Here is a 20,079-nt window from a genome sequence, read left to right as displayed (position 1 = left end):
TCCAGGTTGGCAAGGTGATCACTGTCATTTTCGCCCGTGACCAGGATGTCGTCCAAATAACACTGGGTCCCTGGGATCCCTTGCAGGACTTGTTCCATTGCCCTCTGCCAAATAGCCGGAGCTGATGCTATCCCGAATACCAGCCGGTTGTATTGGTAGAGACCTTTATGGGTGTTGATTGTGAGGTATTTTTTTGATGCTTCTTCTACCTCCATTTGCAGATACGCCTGGGCCAGATCAATCTTAGTGAAGCGTTTCCCTCCAGATAGCGAGGCGAAAATATCTTCAATCCGCGGAAGTGGATATTGTACGGTGTGAAGGACCGGGTTCACTGTTACCTTAAAGTCCCCACAGATGCGAACCTTCCTTGGTTCCCCAGGCGTGCTGCTGAACGACTTTTTTATCACAGGGACGATGGGTGTAGCCCACTCGCTTCAGTCTACCTTGGACAGTACACCTGAATGTGCCAGACTCTCCAGCTCTGCTTCGATGGCTGGGCGGATCGCATAAGGTGCCGGTGTGGCCTTAAAAAATTTTGGGATTGCGTTTTCTTCAATTTTAATCATCGCTGTCATGCCTTTTAGTGTTCCGAGTTCTTGCTGGAACACTTCTTTCGCGTCAGTTAGGATCTTTGACAGTCGCCCAGGTGTGACGTCGTCATCCTTTTTGTCAGCCACAGTCAGTGCCTGTATGGAATGCCAATCCAGTTGTATTTTCCGGATCCATTCACGTCCCAGTAATGGTGGTCCTCCATCTTGCAATACATACAGGTCTAGTTTTGGTGTTTCCTTACCGTTATATATAACGGTCACCCTTATTTTTCCTTTGGGGTAGACTTTTTGCCCCGTGTACGTCTTCAAAATAATTTTTGTGTCTCTCAAGGGTATGTGTGAGAATAGCCGCTCGTAGTCCCGTCGGTTTATGACTGTTAGGGCTGATCCTGTGTCCAATTCCATCTTTACCTGGACTCCTGCTATCTTGAGAGTGACCCAAATGGTTCGGTGATCCTCCGTTGTGATCACATTATGTAGTTTCAGACAACTCAGTTCCCTGCTTTCGGAGTCGTTATCACTCTTTTGTTCGTCTGAACTATTCTCCGTCATCTTATGTACCTTCTTGTACTTTTCTTTGGTAGGTTTCTTACTGCTGGTTTTCTTTCCCGACCTGCAGACTCGTGCTATATGTCCTACTTTTCCACACTGTCTGCACACTTTGTCTTTGAACCAGCAATCATTCTGGTCGTGTGTTGTTCTGCCGCAGCGATGGCACTTCTCTGTTCTATATGACATTTCATTTGTGCCATATTCTTGCGGTCTCTGTTGTATCTCTGCAGCGCCCCGTGCTGCTGCTTCATATGATACCGCAATGCTGAAAGCCTTTTTCAGCGTAAGGTCCTTTTCAGATAAAAGCCGTTTCTGGGTTGCTTCATTTTGAAGCCCACACACAAACTTGTCCCTTAAGGTATCTGCCAGTCCCGCTCCAAACTGGCAGTGTTTCGATAGTTTGCGCAGTTCTGTTAAATAATCAGCATTGCTTTCATCCTTATGCTGATTCCGTTTGTGAAACTTGAATCTTTCTGCTATCAGCAGCGGTGTGGGGTTTAAATGTTCCTGTAGTATCATTACTATGTCTTCAAAACTCTTTTCCATTGGCTTCGTTGGGGTTACTAGATTTCGTAATAAACCATACGTCTTTGCACCCATTAAATTTAACAATACCGACACGTTCTTGTCATCTGACACCTCATTTGCCTTGCAGTATACCTCTATTCGTTCGACATATGTAGTCCAATCTTCGACTTCATTGTCAAATGCGGTGATACTGCCACTCTTCGGCATTTTGGGTGTGGTTTAAAATGGCGTCTCCCCCGTTTTGCTTCCTCCCCCGCTGCTGCCAACGCCGCTCCCGGCGGTTCTCGTGGCAATGGTGGCGCCCTGTAGGTTTCGCGCGCTTCTCCTGCGCTGCTGCCAACGCCGCCCTCGGCAGTCCTCGTGGCAATGACAGCGCCTCGCGGGTTTCTGCGAGTCTCTCTCTCCCTCTTTTCGACGCTGCTCGGCCCCTGAACACCGGCTGCGCCCTGTGCGCTCTGCCCTCTCTCTCCCCCGTCGACGCTGCTCGGCCCTTTGCTGTGCCGCTCGGTCGGGCTCTAGCCCGCCGCTGTCTGGGAAGGGTCTGCGCACTACCTGTTGCCAGCCCGTTTCGCTGGACCACCTCGACTGGAAAGCCAAGCCTGGCTCTCGACAGCCTCCCCCGCAATTCTCGAGTCTCTGCTGGATGACTGGGTGGTTGCCCGTGGTCGACGCCCGAGTCTCTGGCCTTGACCTCCAATCCATTGATCTCCAGGAACGAATCCCCGGGAGGTGATGCAGAGTTGCAGGTAGGTTCGAACTTGCCTTGTCGCCAATGTTGTGTCTGTGTGTAATAAGACACAGACTGCAGGAGAACGGTACAACAGGTGTTTACTCAACGGGGCTCACACTGGAACTGATCTGTACAGATTACTACTCAGTGCTATATACAGGTGTGGTCACTGCCGGTACTGCAGTATACATGAGCTGTAAAAGATAGTTCCCCCCTTAATAAAGGTATATACATTACAGAAAAAAGAAAGACTTACATTTATATCGCACCTTTCACGACCTCAGGACATCTCAAAGCACTTTACGGCCAATGAAGTACTTTTTAAAGTGTAGTCACTGTTGAATGTATGAAACGCAACAGTCAATTTACACACAGCAAGCTCCAAGAAACAACAATGTGATAATGACCAGATAATCTGTTTAGTGATGTTGGTTGAGGGATAAACATTGGACAGGACACCAGGGAGAATGCCCCTTCTCCTCTTAGGATTGTCCCATGGGATCTTTTACGCCTGCCTGAGAGAGCTGACGGGGCCTCAGTTTAATGTCTCATCCAAAAGACGGTACGTCTGACAGTGCAGCACTCCCTCAGCACTGCACTGGAGTGTCAGCCTACATTTTTTTGTGCTCAAATGACTTGAACTCGCATCCTAGACATTTGACTAAGTTAGCAATAAAGACGTAATGCTGGAAGAGTCAATAAAGCAGGTGAAGAAAGGAAAAGCTTCAGTGGTATGTAGGATTTCTGTTGAATTACTTAAAGGTGGGAGGCTTGAGGTAGTGAAAGACTATCCAAACAGTGTGGCGAGTGAACAAAGTCAATATTTTCCAGAGTAGTTCTGAATAAATTTTGCATGACCTGGATGAAAGGATGTGGAAAAATTATTAGGGCTTCAAAAGAGGATGTATCTCATGCTGATACAGGTGAATGAAAATGATTGGGAGTACAGAAGAAGTGTGTTGATACTGTTCAATATTAAAAAATAGTGGCCTAGAAATTGGATCGCTCAGCGCCCGTTTGTTGGACGAAAAATGGGCGCTGAAGGATGCAATATATGTGGCAGTGGCATGGCCACCACCATATTGGACTGCACTACTTTCAGGTGTCCCTGGTGGCCTATTTTAAATATGCAAAGAAGGATTCTGCACCTGCTGCAGGGCCTGTCTGCCATACCGCACAAACTCATCGGAACTTGTGCTGCGCAGGTTGCGACACATTTTTTGTTTCTACAGTAACCTAATGGAGGTGGTGGAAGAAACACAAAGGTAAGCTTTGTCAACCTACCTGAATGTGGAGCGAGGTGGAGTTGGAGTGCTCCTCCTGGCTCCAAACTAAATTCTGGAATGTAATTTTCTGTTCATTAATACTTTTTTGCCATTCAGTAGAACATAGGAACATAAGGAACAGGAGTAGGCCATTCAGCCCCTTCAGTCTGCTCCGCCATTTAATTCAATCATAGCAGATCTGCACCTCAACTCCATTTACCTACCTTTGCTCCATATCTCTTGATACTATTACTGAACAAAGATCTGCCAATTTCAGCCTTGAAAACTCCAATTGACCCAGCATCCATAACCTTTTGGAGGAGAGAGATCCAGATTTCTATTAAACTTTGTGTGGAAAAAGGTGCTTCCTGATTTCGCTCCTGAATAGCCTAGCTCTAATTTTAATATTGTGCCCCCTTGTTCTTGATTCCCCTAGCAGTGGCAATAGTTTCTTGGTACCTACCCTATTAAATCCTTTTAACATTTTAAACACCTGGATCAGATCATCCCTCAATCTTCTATACTCAAAGGAATACAAGCCAAAATCTTCCCATTTGTATTCCAGCCCCCTCGAGATAAAGGCCAACATTCTATTTGTCCTTTTGATTGCTTTTTGTTCCTGTCTACTAGCTTTTAAAGATTTGTGTACTTGGACTTGCAATTCGCTTTGCTCATCTACAGTTCCTAGTTTCTCACCTTTTAGAAAATACTCTGACCTATCTTTCTTAGGTCCAAAGTGGATGACCTCACACTTGTCCACATTGAACTCCATTTGCTATATTTGTGCCCACTCACTTAATCTGTCTGTCTCTTTGCCATGTCCTGCTCTCATCTGCACACTTACTGTCCCTCCTAACAGCGTCATCTGCAAACTGGGATATACAATTCTCTATTCCTTCATTGAAGTCATTAATAAATATGATGAACAGATTCCTGGGTACACCGCTGTCACATCCAGCCAATAAGAGTGCCAACCCTATTTTCACTGTCTCCTACTTCCCAACCAATTTCCAACCCAAGTCAAAGGGTTGCCTCCAATTCCATGCACTCTCATTTTTGCTAATAATATCTTGTGTGGAACCTTATCGAATGCCTTCTGGAAGTTCACTATCCATAGACACTTCCTTACCTATCTTATTAGTGACCACCTCAAAAACTGCCATTAGATCAGTTAGACATGACATAGCCTTAACAAAGCCATGTTGGCTCTCTCTGATCAGCTCATATTTGTTCAAGTGCTCAGTCACTTTATCCCTAATGACAGATTCTAGTAGCTTGCCCACAGCTGATGCTAAACTGACAGGCCTGTAGTTACTTGGTTTCTCTCTCCCACCCTTCTTAAATAATGGAGTGGCATTAGCAAATTTCCAATCTAACAGCACAATTCCTGAATCAAGAGAGCTTTGAAAGATTATGATTAATACTTCTGCAATTTCCTCACCTACTTCTTTTAATCCTTGGGATTTATATATCCTAAATCTCATTATTTTCTCCATTACCTTTTAAAAAAAATTATATTGAATCCAATAAGTTTCTCCCATTGACTTATTTTTAGTTCCCCTTCTGATGTGCCTTCAATAACCACAAAACTAGAAGTTATAGACTTTAACAAGTTGGCTTTTAATCACTAAGATCAGAGCTAACATCTCAGCACACCGACTGGCTCACAGGAATGAGTCATACAGATCCTGAGATCTTTAAGTAAGAGAAGTCAGGGGCGGAGCCAAGAGCCAAGACCTGGAACCTTCCAGGTTTGTCAGGAAAGAGGAAGTGAAACTATACACCGTGTGGGGGAGGGTAATATACATGAGTGCAAAACGGATACAGGCAAGACAAACAGATTTCATTACACCTTCTATCGCTGGTATTTTATCCTCTTCTGTAAAAACAGATACAAAGTACTAATTTAGTAAATCTGCCATTACCTTGTTGTCTATTACACTATCACCTGCATCTTTCTTTAATGGGCCACATTTCTCTTAACCACTCTCTTACTCTTAATCTACCTTTAAAACTTTTACTATTCGCCTTTATATTACTTGAAAGTTTTTTCTCAGATTCCTTTTTGCAGCTCTTAATATTTTCTTTGTGTCCCTTTGTTGTTTTCTATATTTCTTCCAGTCCACTGGATTACCACTTTTCTTGGCATTTGTGTAAACCACTTCCTGCATTGAATTCCATTTTACCTCATATGCTGATCATGGTTGTTAAACTATACAAGTGGAACTCTTCCTCTTATGGGTTATGTATTGGTCTTATATTGTACTAAATACTTCTTTGAATACCTCCCATTGTTTTGTTGTAGGTTTAACAGCTTAGCCCAATTTAACTTGTCAGCTTACATCTCATTTCTTCAAAGTCAGTTTTACTTAAGTTTAAAATATTGGTTTATGTGTGATCTTTTTCCTTCTCAAACTTAATGTCAAACTCTATCCTGTTACGGTCACTGTTTGCAAGATGCTCCCATACTGTTAGATAATTAATTAATTCTGGCTCATTACTCATTACTAAATCTAGTATGGGCTGTTCCCTTATCGGTTCTAATTGTTTCAGAAAACTGTCCTGGATACACTGTAGACATTCATTGCCTTTACGACTTGAGCTGTTTTGAATCTCCCAGTCCAAAATGAGACATATACAGATACCAGAAGCTTAGCAGAGCAGACCATTGGATTGCTGAAACAAAGGTTCAGATGCCTCAATCCATCGGAGAGGTCTTGCCTTACAGCACAGCCAAGGTTTCTCAGATTATTGTGGCCTGCTGCACCTTGTACAACTGTGCTGCAAACGGCCTTTGGAATGGATCATGCAGTGGCTACAATGAACAACGATTTTATTCAGATGCCTGTACCATCCAATGTATGACAGTAATTTGCAAATGCGTACAATACCCTGGCAAAAAAACTGTATCCTTGCCAATGCCATCAACCTTAATGTTCAACAAAATTGGTATTTATATAGCGCCTTTAACTTAGTAAAACATCCCAAGGCGCTTTGCAGAAGTGTTATAAAACAAAATTTGACACCGAGCCACATAAGGAGATATTAGGGCAGAAGAGGTAGGTTTGAAGGGGCATCTTACAGGAGAAAAGAGAGTTGGAGAGGATTAGAGAGGGAATTCCAGAGCTTCAGGCCTTCGCAGCTGAAGGTACAGCCACCAATAGTGAGCGATTAAAATCAGGGATGATCAAGAGGCCAGAATTAGAGGAGTGCAGATATCTCAGAGGGTTGTGGGGCTGGAGGAGATTACACAGTTAGTGAGGAGCGAGGCCATGGAGGGATTTGAAAACAAGGATGAGAATTTTAAAATTGAGGCGTTGCTTAACTGGGAGCCAGTGTAGGTCAGCGAGCACAGGGGTGATGGGTGAATAGGACTTGGTGCGAGTTAGGATAAGGTCAGCAGAGTTTTGGATGACCTCAAGTTTATGGAGGGCAGAATGTGGGAGACCGGCCAGGAGTGCATTGGAATAGTCAAGTCTAGAGATAACAAAGGCATGGATGAGGGTTTCATTAGCAGATGAGCTGAGGCAGGGGCAGAGGCGGGTGATTTTCCAGAGGTGGAAATAGGCGGTCTTAGTGATGGCACGGATTTGTGGTCGGAAGCTCATTTTGGGGTCAAATATGACACCAAGGCTGCAAACAGTCTGGTTCAGCCTCAAACAGTTGCCAGGGAGAGGGATGGAGTCGGTGGCTAGGGGACGGAGTTTGTGTCGGGGACTGAAGACAATGGCTTCGGTCTTCCCAATATTTAATTGGAGAAAATTTCTGCTGATCCAGTACTGGATGTTGGATAAGCAGTCTGACAATTTAGAGATAGTGGAGGAGTCGAGAGAGGTAGTGGTGAGGTAGAGCTAGGTGTTGTCAGTGTACAGGTGGAAACTGATGCTGTGTTTTCAGATGATGTCGCCGAGGGGTAGCATGTAGATGAGAAATAGGAGGGGGACACCAAAGGTAACAGTGCAGGAGTGGGAAGAGAAGCCATTGCAGGTGATTCTCTGACTATGATTAGATAGATAAGAATGGAACTAGGCGAGTGCAGTCTCACCCGGCTGGACGATGGTGGAGGCACGTTGGAGGATGTTGTAATGGTCAACCATGTCAAAGGCTGCAGACAGGTTGAGAAGGACAAGGAGGGATAGTTTACCTTTGTCACAGTCACAGATGATGTAATTTGTGACTTTGAGAAGAGCTGTTTCGGTACTGTGGCAGGGGCGGAAACTTGATTGGAGAGATTCAAACATGGAGTTCCGAGAAAGATGGGCATGGATTTGGGAGGTGACAACAAGTTCAAAGACTTTGGAGAGGAAAGGGAGGTTGGAGATGGGGCACTAGTTTGCAAGGATGGAGGGGCCAGTGAAAACCATTGCACCTTTCCATAACCATCTTATTTGCCTCGTCCCAAATAAGCTCTCATGACACATTAGAATACCAGTTAATCCAAATTGTATTCACCCCAACAGTGTGTATAGTGCAGATGAATTCAGTATGTTTTTCCCCATGGCTTCCTTTTTATGACAGTGTATATAGTGTGTATGTTTTAGCTCCTAACCACCTACTAAGTGTCCTCAGCAGCAGGAAGTGAGTTGAATGTTAGTGGCTTCTACCAGGGATGGGTGTGGCCCAGTATCTCATTGTACTGAGTCAGTAGATGGCCCCAGAGCTACAAGCACCATGTGTAATTTTGTGGTGGTTGCCTGGACCTGCACACTTTTTTCCAGATCTAGAATCATTTGAGGGGAGAAACAATGCAAATACAGATGTGGCTTTGCCTTGAGTGACATTTCCACTATTGGTTCTAGCTCCTTCCATTCTCCTGTTGCTCCACATTCCCTCAGCATGCTCAGAGATGGGTGGAAGCAGATTGCTGGGCAGCAGTGCAGTTGTTGAAGCCGAATGTTGCGTCTGTCTCAATATGATTCCCCAGCATGCTGGATCCAGATAAGACAGAGTGCTGTAGGCTAGAGCCCAAGGCTTCTAGAGCCCAAGTTAATGCATTTGTTATGGAAGCTTTGCCTGAGTTTTGAATCTCAACCAAGGAGCTATGCTGTAGAGAGCCCTAGAATGACCATGCTCCCCATGGTTGCAGCTCAGTCAAGTGAGCATGCAGCCCTGCAGACGCAAATGTTTTGGACTCCTTTATAGACATTCCCAATTGTGAAGGCTACTTGATAAACTTTCAAATGACTGCATACACTGCAGTGAAACTGATGCTGAGCTGCCAAACCAACCCTATGAGATCCAAATCCCTGGGCTCAGCAGTTGAAGGAGTCCTCCAGCTGTCCATCCAATTCTGCCTGCACTTATTTCTCCTCACTTGTGCTTCAAGTTTTTCTTCCTGCAATTCATTAATTGACCTCATGGCGTAACATATCTTGTGTTTGTGTATGCCTGTGTAGAAAAGGGTGCTTGGTTGAGTCTGGATATAGGACTTTGCCACTGCCTCCGTTGAGTACCTAGTGGAGCAGAAGAACATATTTTAAACTGTTGGCAGTAAAACATCCCTTGAAACAGAGCTTGTATGGCAAAACTTTCTACTTTGTTATGCTGCAGTATACGCCTGCATGTGAGAGAGTGAATGAGTGAGTGCATAATGAGATAAAGAATGAAAAACAAAGGATGATACTAGCCATGAGCTTGGTGGAGGCATCAGATCTCACCCTTCCCCACTCTGTCTATAGCTTTTAGCCCCAGAATCTCCAATGCCTCCCTGTAAGGAGTCAGTGGTCTTGGATGAAGTGAACCTGCCTGATCTGCATCAGCTACTGCCTGTTATGTCTGACCTTCTGCAAGCAGATAAAAAAACTTCCCCCAAGCTGCTCTCTGCCCCAGCCCTGAACCCACATCTTTCTCTCATTTCTCTTCTATCTTCTCTGAGGTCAGCTTGTCCATTAGACCTTCCTCCTGCTCCCTTGACCCCATTCCTACTAAACTGCTGACCACCCAACTTTCTTTCTGAGCCCCATGCTAGCTGATATTGTAAATGATTCCCTTTCCTCAGTTACTGTCTATCTCACTTTCAAAAGTGCCATCATCACTCCCTTCCTCAAAAAACTCACCCTCAGCTGCTCTAGCCTTACCGTCCCATCTCCAACCTTCCTTTCCTCTCCAAAGTTCTTGAACATGTTGTCACCTATCTTTCGTGCAACTCCATGTTTGAATCTCTTCAATCAGGTATTCATCCCTGCTACAGCACTGAAACGGCTCTAACTAAAGTCAAAAATGACATCCCCTGTGAATGTGACCATGGTGCATTATTTCTTCTCAACCTCTCTGCAGCCTTTGAACAGTCAACCATACCATCCTTCCTCCATTGTCCAGCTCAGTGGGATTGCCATGACTTGGTTCCACTCTTAACTATCTGATTGTAGCCAGAGCATCTTCAGCAATGGCTTCTCTTTCCACCCCCCACATAATTTTCTGTGCAGTCCCTCAAGGATCTTTCCTTGGCCCCCTTATATTCTTCATCTACATGATGCCCCTTGGAGACATTATCTACAGACATGGGGTCAGGTTCCACATGATATGCTGATGATACCCAGTTCTACCTCTCCTCCACCTCCACATTGCCTCTGTGTTGTCAGATTGCTTTTCTGATATTCAGTCTTGGATGAGCTGCAATTTCCTCCAATTAACATTGGGAAGACTGAACCCATCATTTTCGGCTGCTGCCACAAACTTCATAGCCCTGCCACCGATTCCACCTCTTTTCTGTTGTTTTAGTGACTCCATGAATAAAGGCTTGAGACCCAGGAGTCAGATCAACTTGAGTAATACAAGCAAGCGATTCGTCTATACACTCACCCGCAGGAGTCTCATCGGGGGCTAAGAGCATCACCAATTCAGGCTGTTCCTAATGCTGAGTTGGACTAACTAAAGGTTTCATACCATATTTATATCTTCTTGAAACACACCTACTTGCACAGTTTCTTTGCCTATAATTGTCACTCATCTTGACTCAGCAGATGTCACGTGACTGGTTTTGGCGCAAAATTGTGTGATGTGGGGGGCTCCAATTCTTATCTAAACTAGTCTCCAAGGCTGCTGAATCCTGCAATCTTTTCCTTGTTATACTGAATTTATCGCTCAGTATTTTTCTACATAATGTTGTATTTACTTGACTAACTCAGGCACTATTTCGTCTCATTGTTCTTCTTATCTAAACCTAATTCTAAAATGATCTAACACTCATTCTAGCCAAGTCTAACACTTATCTATTTGATTATACTTAAAGAGTTACCTGTCCCTTTACACCAGCTGTTTTATCTCAATCTCCCTGTCAGCTAAGTTCAACTAGTTCTTTGTGCTCCATTGCATGTACTCACTTTGTTCCTTCACATTCTATGCTAACTATCCTATTACACTCTATGCTTATGCCAAGCCATTTAGCCTGTCATTGTACACTATCCTTTACTCCCTAGCCACTGTCTCAGGTTGAACCAGACCAATCGCAATCTCAGTAGTCTATTCAACCCTGAGCTGAGCTTCTGACCCCATATACTCTCCATCACAAAGAGCACCTACTTCCACATCCGTAACGTCACCCACCTCTGCTCCTGCCTCAGCCCTTCTGTCGCTGAAACTGTCATGATTGCCTTTGTCCCTTCCAGACTCGACTATTCCAATACTCTCCTGGCAGGCCTCCAACTCCTCACTCTCCATGAACTTCAGCCCATCCAAAACTCTGCTGTCTGGATCTTATCCCGCAACAAGTCCCCCTTAACCATCATCCATATCCTTGCAGGCCTACATTGGCTTTCAGTCTTCCAATATCTCAAATTTAAAATTCTCATCCTCATGTTTAAATCCCTTCATGGCCTTCCTATCTCCTCCAGCCCTACATCCCCTCCCCACCGAACTCTCATTCCTCTGACTGTCCTGTTTGCGACCACTGCCCCGCCTGCCCCAATTTTCATACCACCATTGACAGCCGTGAGTCAAATCCCAAGGTCTAGGCCCCAAGCTCTGGACTCCATCCCTAAGCTCCTCTGCCTCACCACCTCCCTCTCTTTAAGGATTTCTTTAAACGCCACCCCTTTGATGAGGCTTTTAATCATGCCTCCTAATGTCTTTTTCTTTGACATGGTGTCCATTTTTGTTTGATTATGCCACTGTGAAACAGAATGGGATATTTTTCTATGTTAAAGGTGCTATATAAAGGCAAGTTATTGGCCTAGAAATTAGTGACCACCAGAAAAGCTGCCAGTGCTCCCATGGCTGGGTGTTAATGACCGCCGAAAATGGTGGAGCTGGCAGGATCGAAAAATTGGCTCTGGGGACTAATTAACATTAGCTTAACTCAGTGTGCAACGCCATCCTGGTGGCATTGGTCCTGACAGCAGGCCCCGATGTAGCGTGGCCGAAGTGTAGTTGCAGCTACAACAACCTTCTGAAAGCAAGGCTGTCATTTCAGAAAGCAATGTTGGTTTTTTAATAGGCCTTCTGAAATGAAAAATATAAAAATGATGTAAAAATATGCAGTTTTTAGCCCTTAGTGCGCAACTGCCTTCTGAAAAAAAAAAACATTAAAAAGAATTTCCAAATGGGAGTCCTCAGCTCTTAAAGCTGAATTCCCTTCCGCACCTAAAAAAATGGGAAAAGTGGTTCAGCACTAACACAAATGGCTCAACAAGCCAGGGAAGGGGCACCCAGGGTCTTGCAAGCAGCACTCCAGCTTTGTGCATGGGATAAGCACTGCAAGAGAGGTCCTCTACCTACAGGGGCCAGGATGCCCTCCAGAAAGAATGATATGGGACCAGTTCACCAAGGCTGTTGCTGCCAGCATTGTCGCCCCCACCACCTGGCTCCAGTGCCTAAAGAAGCTTCATGACCTCAGACCTCTGCTCAAGTTCAGTGAATGCATCTTCAAAAGCCGTCTCCTACCAACTGCACCACTACCCTCACACACTTCTCAATGCATGACTCCCCTCCCAATCACTCACCTACCAACAATCTGTACCAAACACAAGGCACACACCTCATTCCTAGCTTCACCTCACCCCCTTGGACAAAACAGTGCCTACCATTTTTGGCAGGGGCATGGCTGAGCCCTTGGCCAGCAGCGGGACTGAAAGGATACAAGATGCTGGTATCCTCATACGTTATCCTCCTTCTGGCATGCACCTCTTGCTTACCCGCCCTCCCCTCACCACAACTCCACCCCTGTGCCTTCCTCATTTCGCACACCCAAGAAATGCAGCCTGCCCAGCCAGCGGTTGACCAAGAAGAGGGAGAGGAGAGTGAAGAAGAAGAAACACCGTCACTCGATTTCACACTCCCAGCCACCAGCTCCTCAAGGTTGACCAACAAGGCCATTTGCAGTGTCCCCCACTGAAAGTCAGCAGCCTTCCACCAGCCATGCTGCAGCCACTGGGGTAGCACTGTGTGACATCAGTAGGATAGGCAAAGGCACACACAAGACAGTCACTAAAAGAATGCATAAGAGTGATTAGTTGATTTATTGATGTCATATTGGATGGATTAGATGTATAAAGTTGAATTGGAAAGTTTGCTTTTATTTCAGCATTGTGGCCAAGAGGACGCTGTGATGGTCAGTAACAGAGGGATGGTAAGGTGTGGGACAAATGTGGAAAGGGGAATTGGGATTGTGGTCACTGGTACTGCAAGTGGATCATTCCATCCCGGATATCCCGACCAGAAAGGGCCTGTCTGGTTTGCATCCTTCCTTCTGCTTCCTCCTCTTCTGCGTCTTCCGCTTCTGCATCTACCTCTTCCCTCTGCGAGCGGATGCTATAAATTTGAAATGCCAGCAGAAAATGCTGGAAATACTCAGCAGCTCAGGCAGCATCTCGACCAGAGACGTGAACTTGTTTCTGTCAATCACAGATGCTGCCTGACCTGCTGAGTATTTCCAGCATTTTCTGTCTTCTCAGAGGCCTTCTTTTACCATCTGAGGCCTTTCAAGTGCCCAGCAGCACTCCCTGCACACTTGAAACACTTTTAGCCTGTATTGCGCCAAGCCACTACTTCAACAAAATAATAAAAATCCAGTCCAAAAGCTTAAAAGCAAACTTACCCGAAAGATGTGTGTGTCCTTTTAAGAGCTGCTGACAGCATCTCCGTCAGCCCGCTGAACGCTGGGTTTTCATGGCGAGTTTAGGCACAGGCGCTAAGGTCGAAGTTTGCTGAGGTGACTTTAAGTGATGTCATGCTCTCCATATTTGCATCTCCAGGGCTAGCGCTGCTATCGGCAGCGTTAAGGCCCTCACCAAAATGACGGCCGCCGAGTCCCGCGCCAGAGAATTTGACTGGATCGCGGCGATAACTCGTGGCGGTAAGTGGCTCAATTTCTAAGCCATTGTTTTTACAAGTTTATTGTTGAGTGTTATTAACTGCTTGTGCGCTGATGCCCGTTCTCTCAAGCAAGTATTATGCTCTGAGGTAGTTTACCTATGTGTTTTTACTTCTGTACATCATTTTATTTATAAGTAAATCGATAACATTAGTTTAGCCTTTGGTCTAATGGGTGACATTTTCTGTCATCTGGATTGACACACGACTTCGTGGGAATTTATGTGTTCTGTAAGATTCAGGTTTCATTTTGAAAACTGTCATCAATCCCTTTACTTAAGGAAAAGTGTTAGAAAAATCCAGAGCTTTAACAATGGGCTGGATTCTGGGGGGGGTCAGCAGGTGTAATCAGTGGCGGAATGAGTGGGACAGTGGTTTTTTTTCCCCCAGTGGGTCGGGACCCCGCTGTGAACCCTCCACCAAGCGCCTTTACAAAATGTTGGGTCTGTCAGGGCTGAGCACATCTGACACGCAGCAGTGGGGGAGGCAATTAAAATCATTAGTGGCTTGTTTACAGCAACTTATCATGGTTTTTTCCCAGCTTTTTGGATTTGTCAGGTCGCCCATTGGTTTCCCGCTGTGCCTAGACCTCATCTGTGAAGCTGAGGCGGGAAGTTAGTGGCCATTGAATCAGCTGATGAGTTGACAGCTTCAAATGTCAAGTCAAAGCTCTCAGCTGATTGAAGTATGTTCCCTTAACCACTAGCTTCTCTAAACTGCATTTCCACTACAGATTCAGGATGCTGCAAGTCTTTACACAAATCTCCCTCCAGTCTGACCTCATTACCTCGCCCACCATTGACAGATCGCTTCTGTCATCTCTACTTCACCTGCCATCTATTCCATCATCTTGAAACTCTTCTCACCTTGGTCCTCGGAATCCCACCACAATCAGCCCCAAAACCAGCATCACCAGACACAGCAGCAGCACCAACAACACCAACCTTCTCTGCAATCAACTGATGCTGCACAGGACACAGGGTATCAGCACCTGACCACATTGCTGCCTGGGAGGCCAGGATTGGCCTCACCATGGCCAGATTTACTTTACTTGACGCGGTACACCCTGGCTGCCACATGATGCACCAGGTTGGCACCACCCCTCACCAACACTATAAAGAATCCTTACAATACCCAAGCTATTCCTTTCACACTCATCACCATTGCGGAGGTACCATTATGTCTCACCATTCACTGCAACTCACTAAGCCACTTCCAAAGGTGCACACAAATCTGCCCAAGAATGCAAAGTGTTGAAAATAAAGGTTTCAATATTTGACACCACATTAACAGAAACTTTACATGATCATTGCGTAAAACACCCAAGTGGCTACCCTTGTGTGTTGTTAGTTGGTATGATTGCACTAGGATGAGGGTGAGTGTGAGGGGTGGCTAGTGAGAGGGGGATGTGCTAATGTAGCTAGAGAGGGATGGGTGAAGGTACAAGGTAAGTTGGTGTGAGTAAGGATGTGCAGGAGTAGGGTAGGGAAGGCAGAGTGATGGGGATGTGAGGAGAGGCATAGCAGGATGAGGTTGAGTGTGGCTTTGTACTAACTTTTGGTGATCTACTGAGATCATTGAAACTTTTGCGCCACTGCAGCCAGGTTTTCCTGACGACATTCCTGCTTGTGCCCTCCTGTGCAGTGTGTAACCAGGCTGTGTTGATCTCCTAGGGATGTCTCTTCCACCCATGGGAAGGGAAGAGGACCTCCCTGTGTGCTGTGACTCCCTCCATGAGCATATGAAGGGAATCATTGGAGAGCCTGGGTGTTGCCCTGCACATCTGTGCAGTGCTTGTCAGTGTTTGCAGCACCTCATTGCTGTAGAACACTGACAGCACAAATGTCAAACTTAATTTGGGCATGTTCCCTTTAAGGAAAACGGCTGATGACGCGTCATCAAATGACGTCATCAGACCCACTTCCTCTAATTGGCCCGGGAAATGCGCTGGGTGTGCTTAACAAGCCCAATCTTGGGAAAATTATTTCAGAGGCCGGGATGGAGACAGCAGCAGGGTCGGGATCCGCTGCTGACGTCGCCCATGATCCGCCGAGGTCAGCAAAATTGCAGCAAATGCCTTTCAGCAGTGGCACGACTGGAGCCAGTTGTGAATTACGTTATTAATAGGTTTGGGGCATCACCAAATTCTGCATCCGTGGCCACAGGCAGCTGTGAACGTAATGAGCCCAAAGTGAGTGCAGCAAAGGAAGGCCCAGCATTGATGCAGTTCCATCGAGGTTTTCTGTACATACTGGGGTAGATTTTCCTGGAGCAGTCAGGCGGGGTTTCAGGCGTGTGGGGGTGGGGAAATCCCGAATTCGGGGGTCCCGATACCATCCCGCCCAAAACCTGCCTCCACGTAAGTTTCACAGGAGGCGGGTACCCGCCCCGCACTAGGACCCGCCGACCCGAGGCGGGAAGGGATTAGTGCCAATTAACTGCCTGTTAACAGGTAGTTAACAGGCAGTTTTTAGCCTAATCCCTATTTTGAGGGATGTCGTGTGGGATTCCCGATGGCTCCAAACCACGCCAGGTTAGAGCCGTCGGGTTGAAGGACTTGGAGGGGTCGCGATGTCAGTGTTCAGGTGAGTGATGGGTGCATAAGTGCAAAGGTAAGTGTGTTTGGTGTGTCTAAAGTGTGTAAAGAAGTTTAAATTACCTGTACTTACCTTAACAGCCTTTCTTCCTCTAGGTTTCGGGAGTCCATCACTCAGCCGGCACTGAAAGCAAAATGGCTGCGATCTGTCAAAAGTGACAGCCTTCAGCTTTCATTGCCGGTGAGAGTTCTAACTGAGTCTGTGTAGAAGGACTCAGGTTAGAAGTAAGACTCAGTGTTTGACAGCTTCAAACGTCTTGACAGATGAAGTTTCAGTCGGTGACGTCACCTGTTGCCGGGTGGCCCTTAATTGGCCTGCTGAGCCCGCTGGGCGGGCTCAACAAGGTCAATCAAGGGAAAATCGCGCGGATTGGCCGGACGTCGATGTAGGCGGGACTAAAACCCGAAAGTTGTAGTCCCGCCTCCTTCCCGACAACTTAAGGAAAATCGACCCCACAGTTAGTGGGCCTTCCGCATCCCGTGCCGCATGCCAGCTAGCTAATCAATCACCCACCACTACAGTTCCTTCAAATAATGGAGCATATTAGTAAAGAATGTAGAAAAGCAGCACATGGAAGTCCAGGAGTTGCAAGATGCAAATACAAGTGAAACACATGCAGCACCTTTACTAGTATACACTTAATAAAATTGATCGACTTTGAATGTATCTTGCTCTCCATCTTCCTTTCAATGTGCAGAAAAGAAAAAGATAAAAGGAAGACTTGCATTTATATAGCACCTTTCCCAAAGCGCTTACAGCCAATTAAGTACTTTTTGAAGTGTAGTCACTGTTGTAATGTAGGAAACGCGGCAACCAATTTGCGCACAGCAATTTCCCACAAACACCAATGTGATAAAGACCTGATAATCTGTTATAGTGATCAATATTGTCCAGGACACCAGGGATAACTCCACTGCTCTTCTTCGAAATAGTGCCATGGGATCTTTTATGTTCACCAGAGAACAGATGGGGGCCTTGATTTACCGTCTCATCTGAAAGACAGCACCTCTGACTATGCAGCACTCCCTCAGGACTGCACTGGAGTGTCTACCTAGATTTTTGTGCTCAAGTCCCTGTATTGAGCCTTGAACCCACAATCTTCTGACCCAGAGGTGAGAGTGCTACCAACTGAGCCACAGCTGACACCAGTGTCAGATGTGTAAAAGTAGAGGTGACGGAACATATGCAGTCTTTGCAAAGAAATCTTAGAATCATAGAAATTTATGGCACAGAAGGAGGCCATTTGGCCCATTGTATCTGTGCCGGCTGAAAAAGAGCTATCCAGCCTAATCCCACTTTCCAGCTCTTGGTCCATAGCCCTGTAGGCACTTCAAGTGCATATCCAAGTAACTGAAGAAAATCTCATTTCTGTGATTGTAAATATGTTTAATGGAAAAGAATTATGTCTGACTCCAGAGCTGACTGGAAGAAGTGGGCTATCAGATGCTCATGGAACTGTCTCCTTGTCATTGGTGCCTGGTCTTCTGTTGGTGGCTTCTACACACAATGGTGCACCTGGCTTCCCATACCTTTTGAGGTGTTCCTCATTCAAGCCTATGGCGATGCCTCTGTCCATGGCAATATTGTGCAGCATACTGCTACAACTTTGTCAACCATCTCTGGGGTACATTGCAAGGTGCCCCTTGACTGGTCTAAAAATCTGAAGTGTTGCTTTAGTACTCCAAACGTGCATTTTAATACGTGCGAGGATCTTTGCTTTTGACAATTCAAGAGCAGTTGGCAGGATATAACAGTGATTGTGCTGCTGTCAGAAATTGTCCAGACAGTACACCAAGGGCAGATTTGAGGTTTCAGAGTGACAGGATCTGGATTGTCCTGTAACCTGTTAAAATATAACTTTGTATTTCCCACCCTCCCCAACTAGGCTTCCCAAGGATTTCGGTTATCGAAGGAATAAGCATATTCTAAACAAACATGAGTCAACAAGGTTATGTTGCAACACCGCCTTATTCTCAAGCTCAGCCTGGAATGGGAGGATATCCTACTGGCTTTGGTTCAACTACTTCACAGCCTCATTATGGCCATTATGGTGGAACAGGTCAACCATATTCTGCAGCTCAAACAGGTAATGTGTTTAGAGAAATAGTCTTGAAAAAAGTTTTAAATTATGTCCTGTCCCCGTCCCCCCTGAGTGACCAGGCTAGTAACAATGGAACACGCAGGCCCTGAAATTCCTGAGCCTGAGAGAGCAGATAGAAGACTTAAGTCTGGAGGGTAGGGGGGGGGCGGGGGGAGGAAATGGGGCGGGGGCGGGGGGGGGGGGGCGAGGGGGAAGGGTGAGGCCAAAATTTTGGGAGGGACCTGGTTCTGCTGGAGTTCTGCCCCTATTTTTTTTTCAGTTTGAGAAATTCCATTGGGGGTAATTGGGCACTTTTTCCACCTCCACCCTTCCATTGTTAAGTAATTCAAAGAGGTAGGACTGCCAGGAGGGTGACTCCCACCACAAATCCACCAATTCCACCTTTACTAGTTGCTTCAATTCATTAGCGTAACTGAAGAGGAAATTCAGAATCTAGTTCTAGCTCATTATTATTAAGGGGTGTTTACTGCTGACTTTAGAATCTAGTTGCTGCCCTGACCGTATTCAGAAATCACAAAGAAATCTCCATCCACTTTGTTGCAATTTAGCATCATATCTGATGGGAGAGCTGTTGTTCCCCTGAGGAAGAATACAAGGAACAATGGGTCTGAGGCAGAAGAATTGACAATTTAGAAGTTACTTATTCAGGATTTTTAGGCCAAAGGTGATTTACCTTGGTCTATCTGAAGAGCAGTATGTTTGGTGGTTGCGATTAAGCGGTAGATTAATCATGATGTGTAAATTGATGTCAATTGATTGCTTGAGATTTAGATACACTTTCTGAGAGTCTGCCTGATCTGTCTTCTGGCAGATCTCAGAAGCAACAGGGGTGAGCAGGGAGCCAGCAGTTTGGCTTCCATTACATTGCAGTTCTGTCAGGAAATCAACGTAATTTGAACAGAAATTCAAAACCTTTATTTTTATGTCAAACGTTAGAGTCTACTCCTCATAAACAAAGTTGCTTAATTCAAATTATTTCTAATACCAAATCCTCACTTTGCTGTGTTATTTAAATTATATAATTCAAATTATTAGATCATTCAAATCTTTGTAGCACAAAAAGTGTCTTTGAATTGTCAGGAGTAAAGTGTATTGGCCCAGAAATTCGGGTCGGGGGCTTCCCGCGGGTGTAAGCCCCCGACCTGCACTTACCTAGTGCGCCAGCTGTTGAGCTGTGGGCCCCCGTGGAATTCCGATCCTGGGCCTGCTCTAACCGCCGGCGCGCAGTGCTTGGGTATCCCAGGGGCGCAGTTAGTTCGATGCGTCCCCTGGGATCACGTGGGCCATGGGGAGCCAATCGGAGCAGGGAAATGCCCATTCATAAGTTTGACAGGAAGAGCTGTCAGAACTTACAAATACTACGGGCCCCAAAACATCACTAAATCTTCAAATGTATATTTTTTTAAATCACATTTTTAAAATAAACTATAAATTACATGAAATAACT

General features: G+C 45.6%; 1 protein-coding gene across 1 annotated transcript in view; it reads left to right on the top strand.

The window, feature by feature from the left end:
- Positions 1-20,079, top strand: part of LOC147122965 (protein transport protein Sec24D-like) — a 293,437-nt gene that overhangs the window by 8,259 nt on the left and 265,099 nt on the right. Inside the window, exon 2 of the mRNA XM_085962791.1 lies at positions 18,417-18,617. Coding sequence (XP_085818917.1) covers positions 18,467-18,617 — 151 coding nt within the window. The 5' untranslated portion in view covers positions 18,417-18,466. The remainder of the gene's footprint in view (positions 1-18,416; positions 18,618-20,079) is intronic.

Source organism: Somniosus microcephalus, chromosome 2 (assembly GCF_052327205.1).
Source record: "Somniosus microcephalus isolate GS21.2 chromosome 2, FLI_Smic_1.0, whole genome shotgun sequence".
Classification (NCBI taxonomy): domain Eukaryota; kingdom Metazoa; phylum Chordata; class Chondrichthyes; order Squaliformes; family Somniosidae; genus Somniosus; species Somniosus microcephalus.
This window is presented reverse-complemented; position numbering and strand designations above follow the sequence as displayed.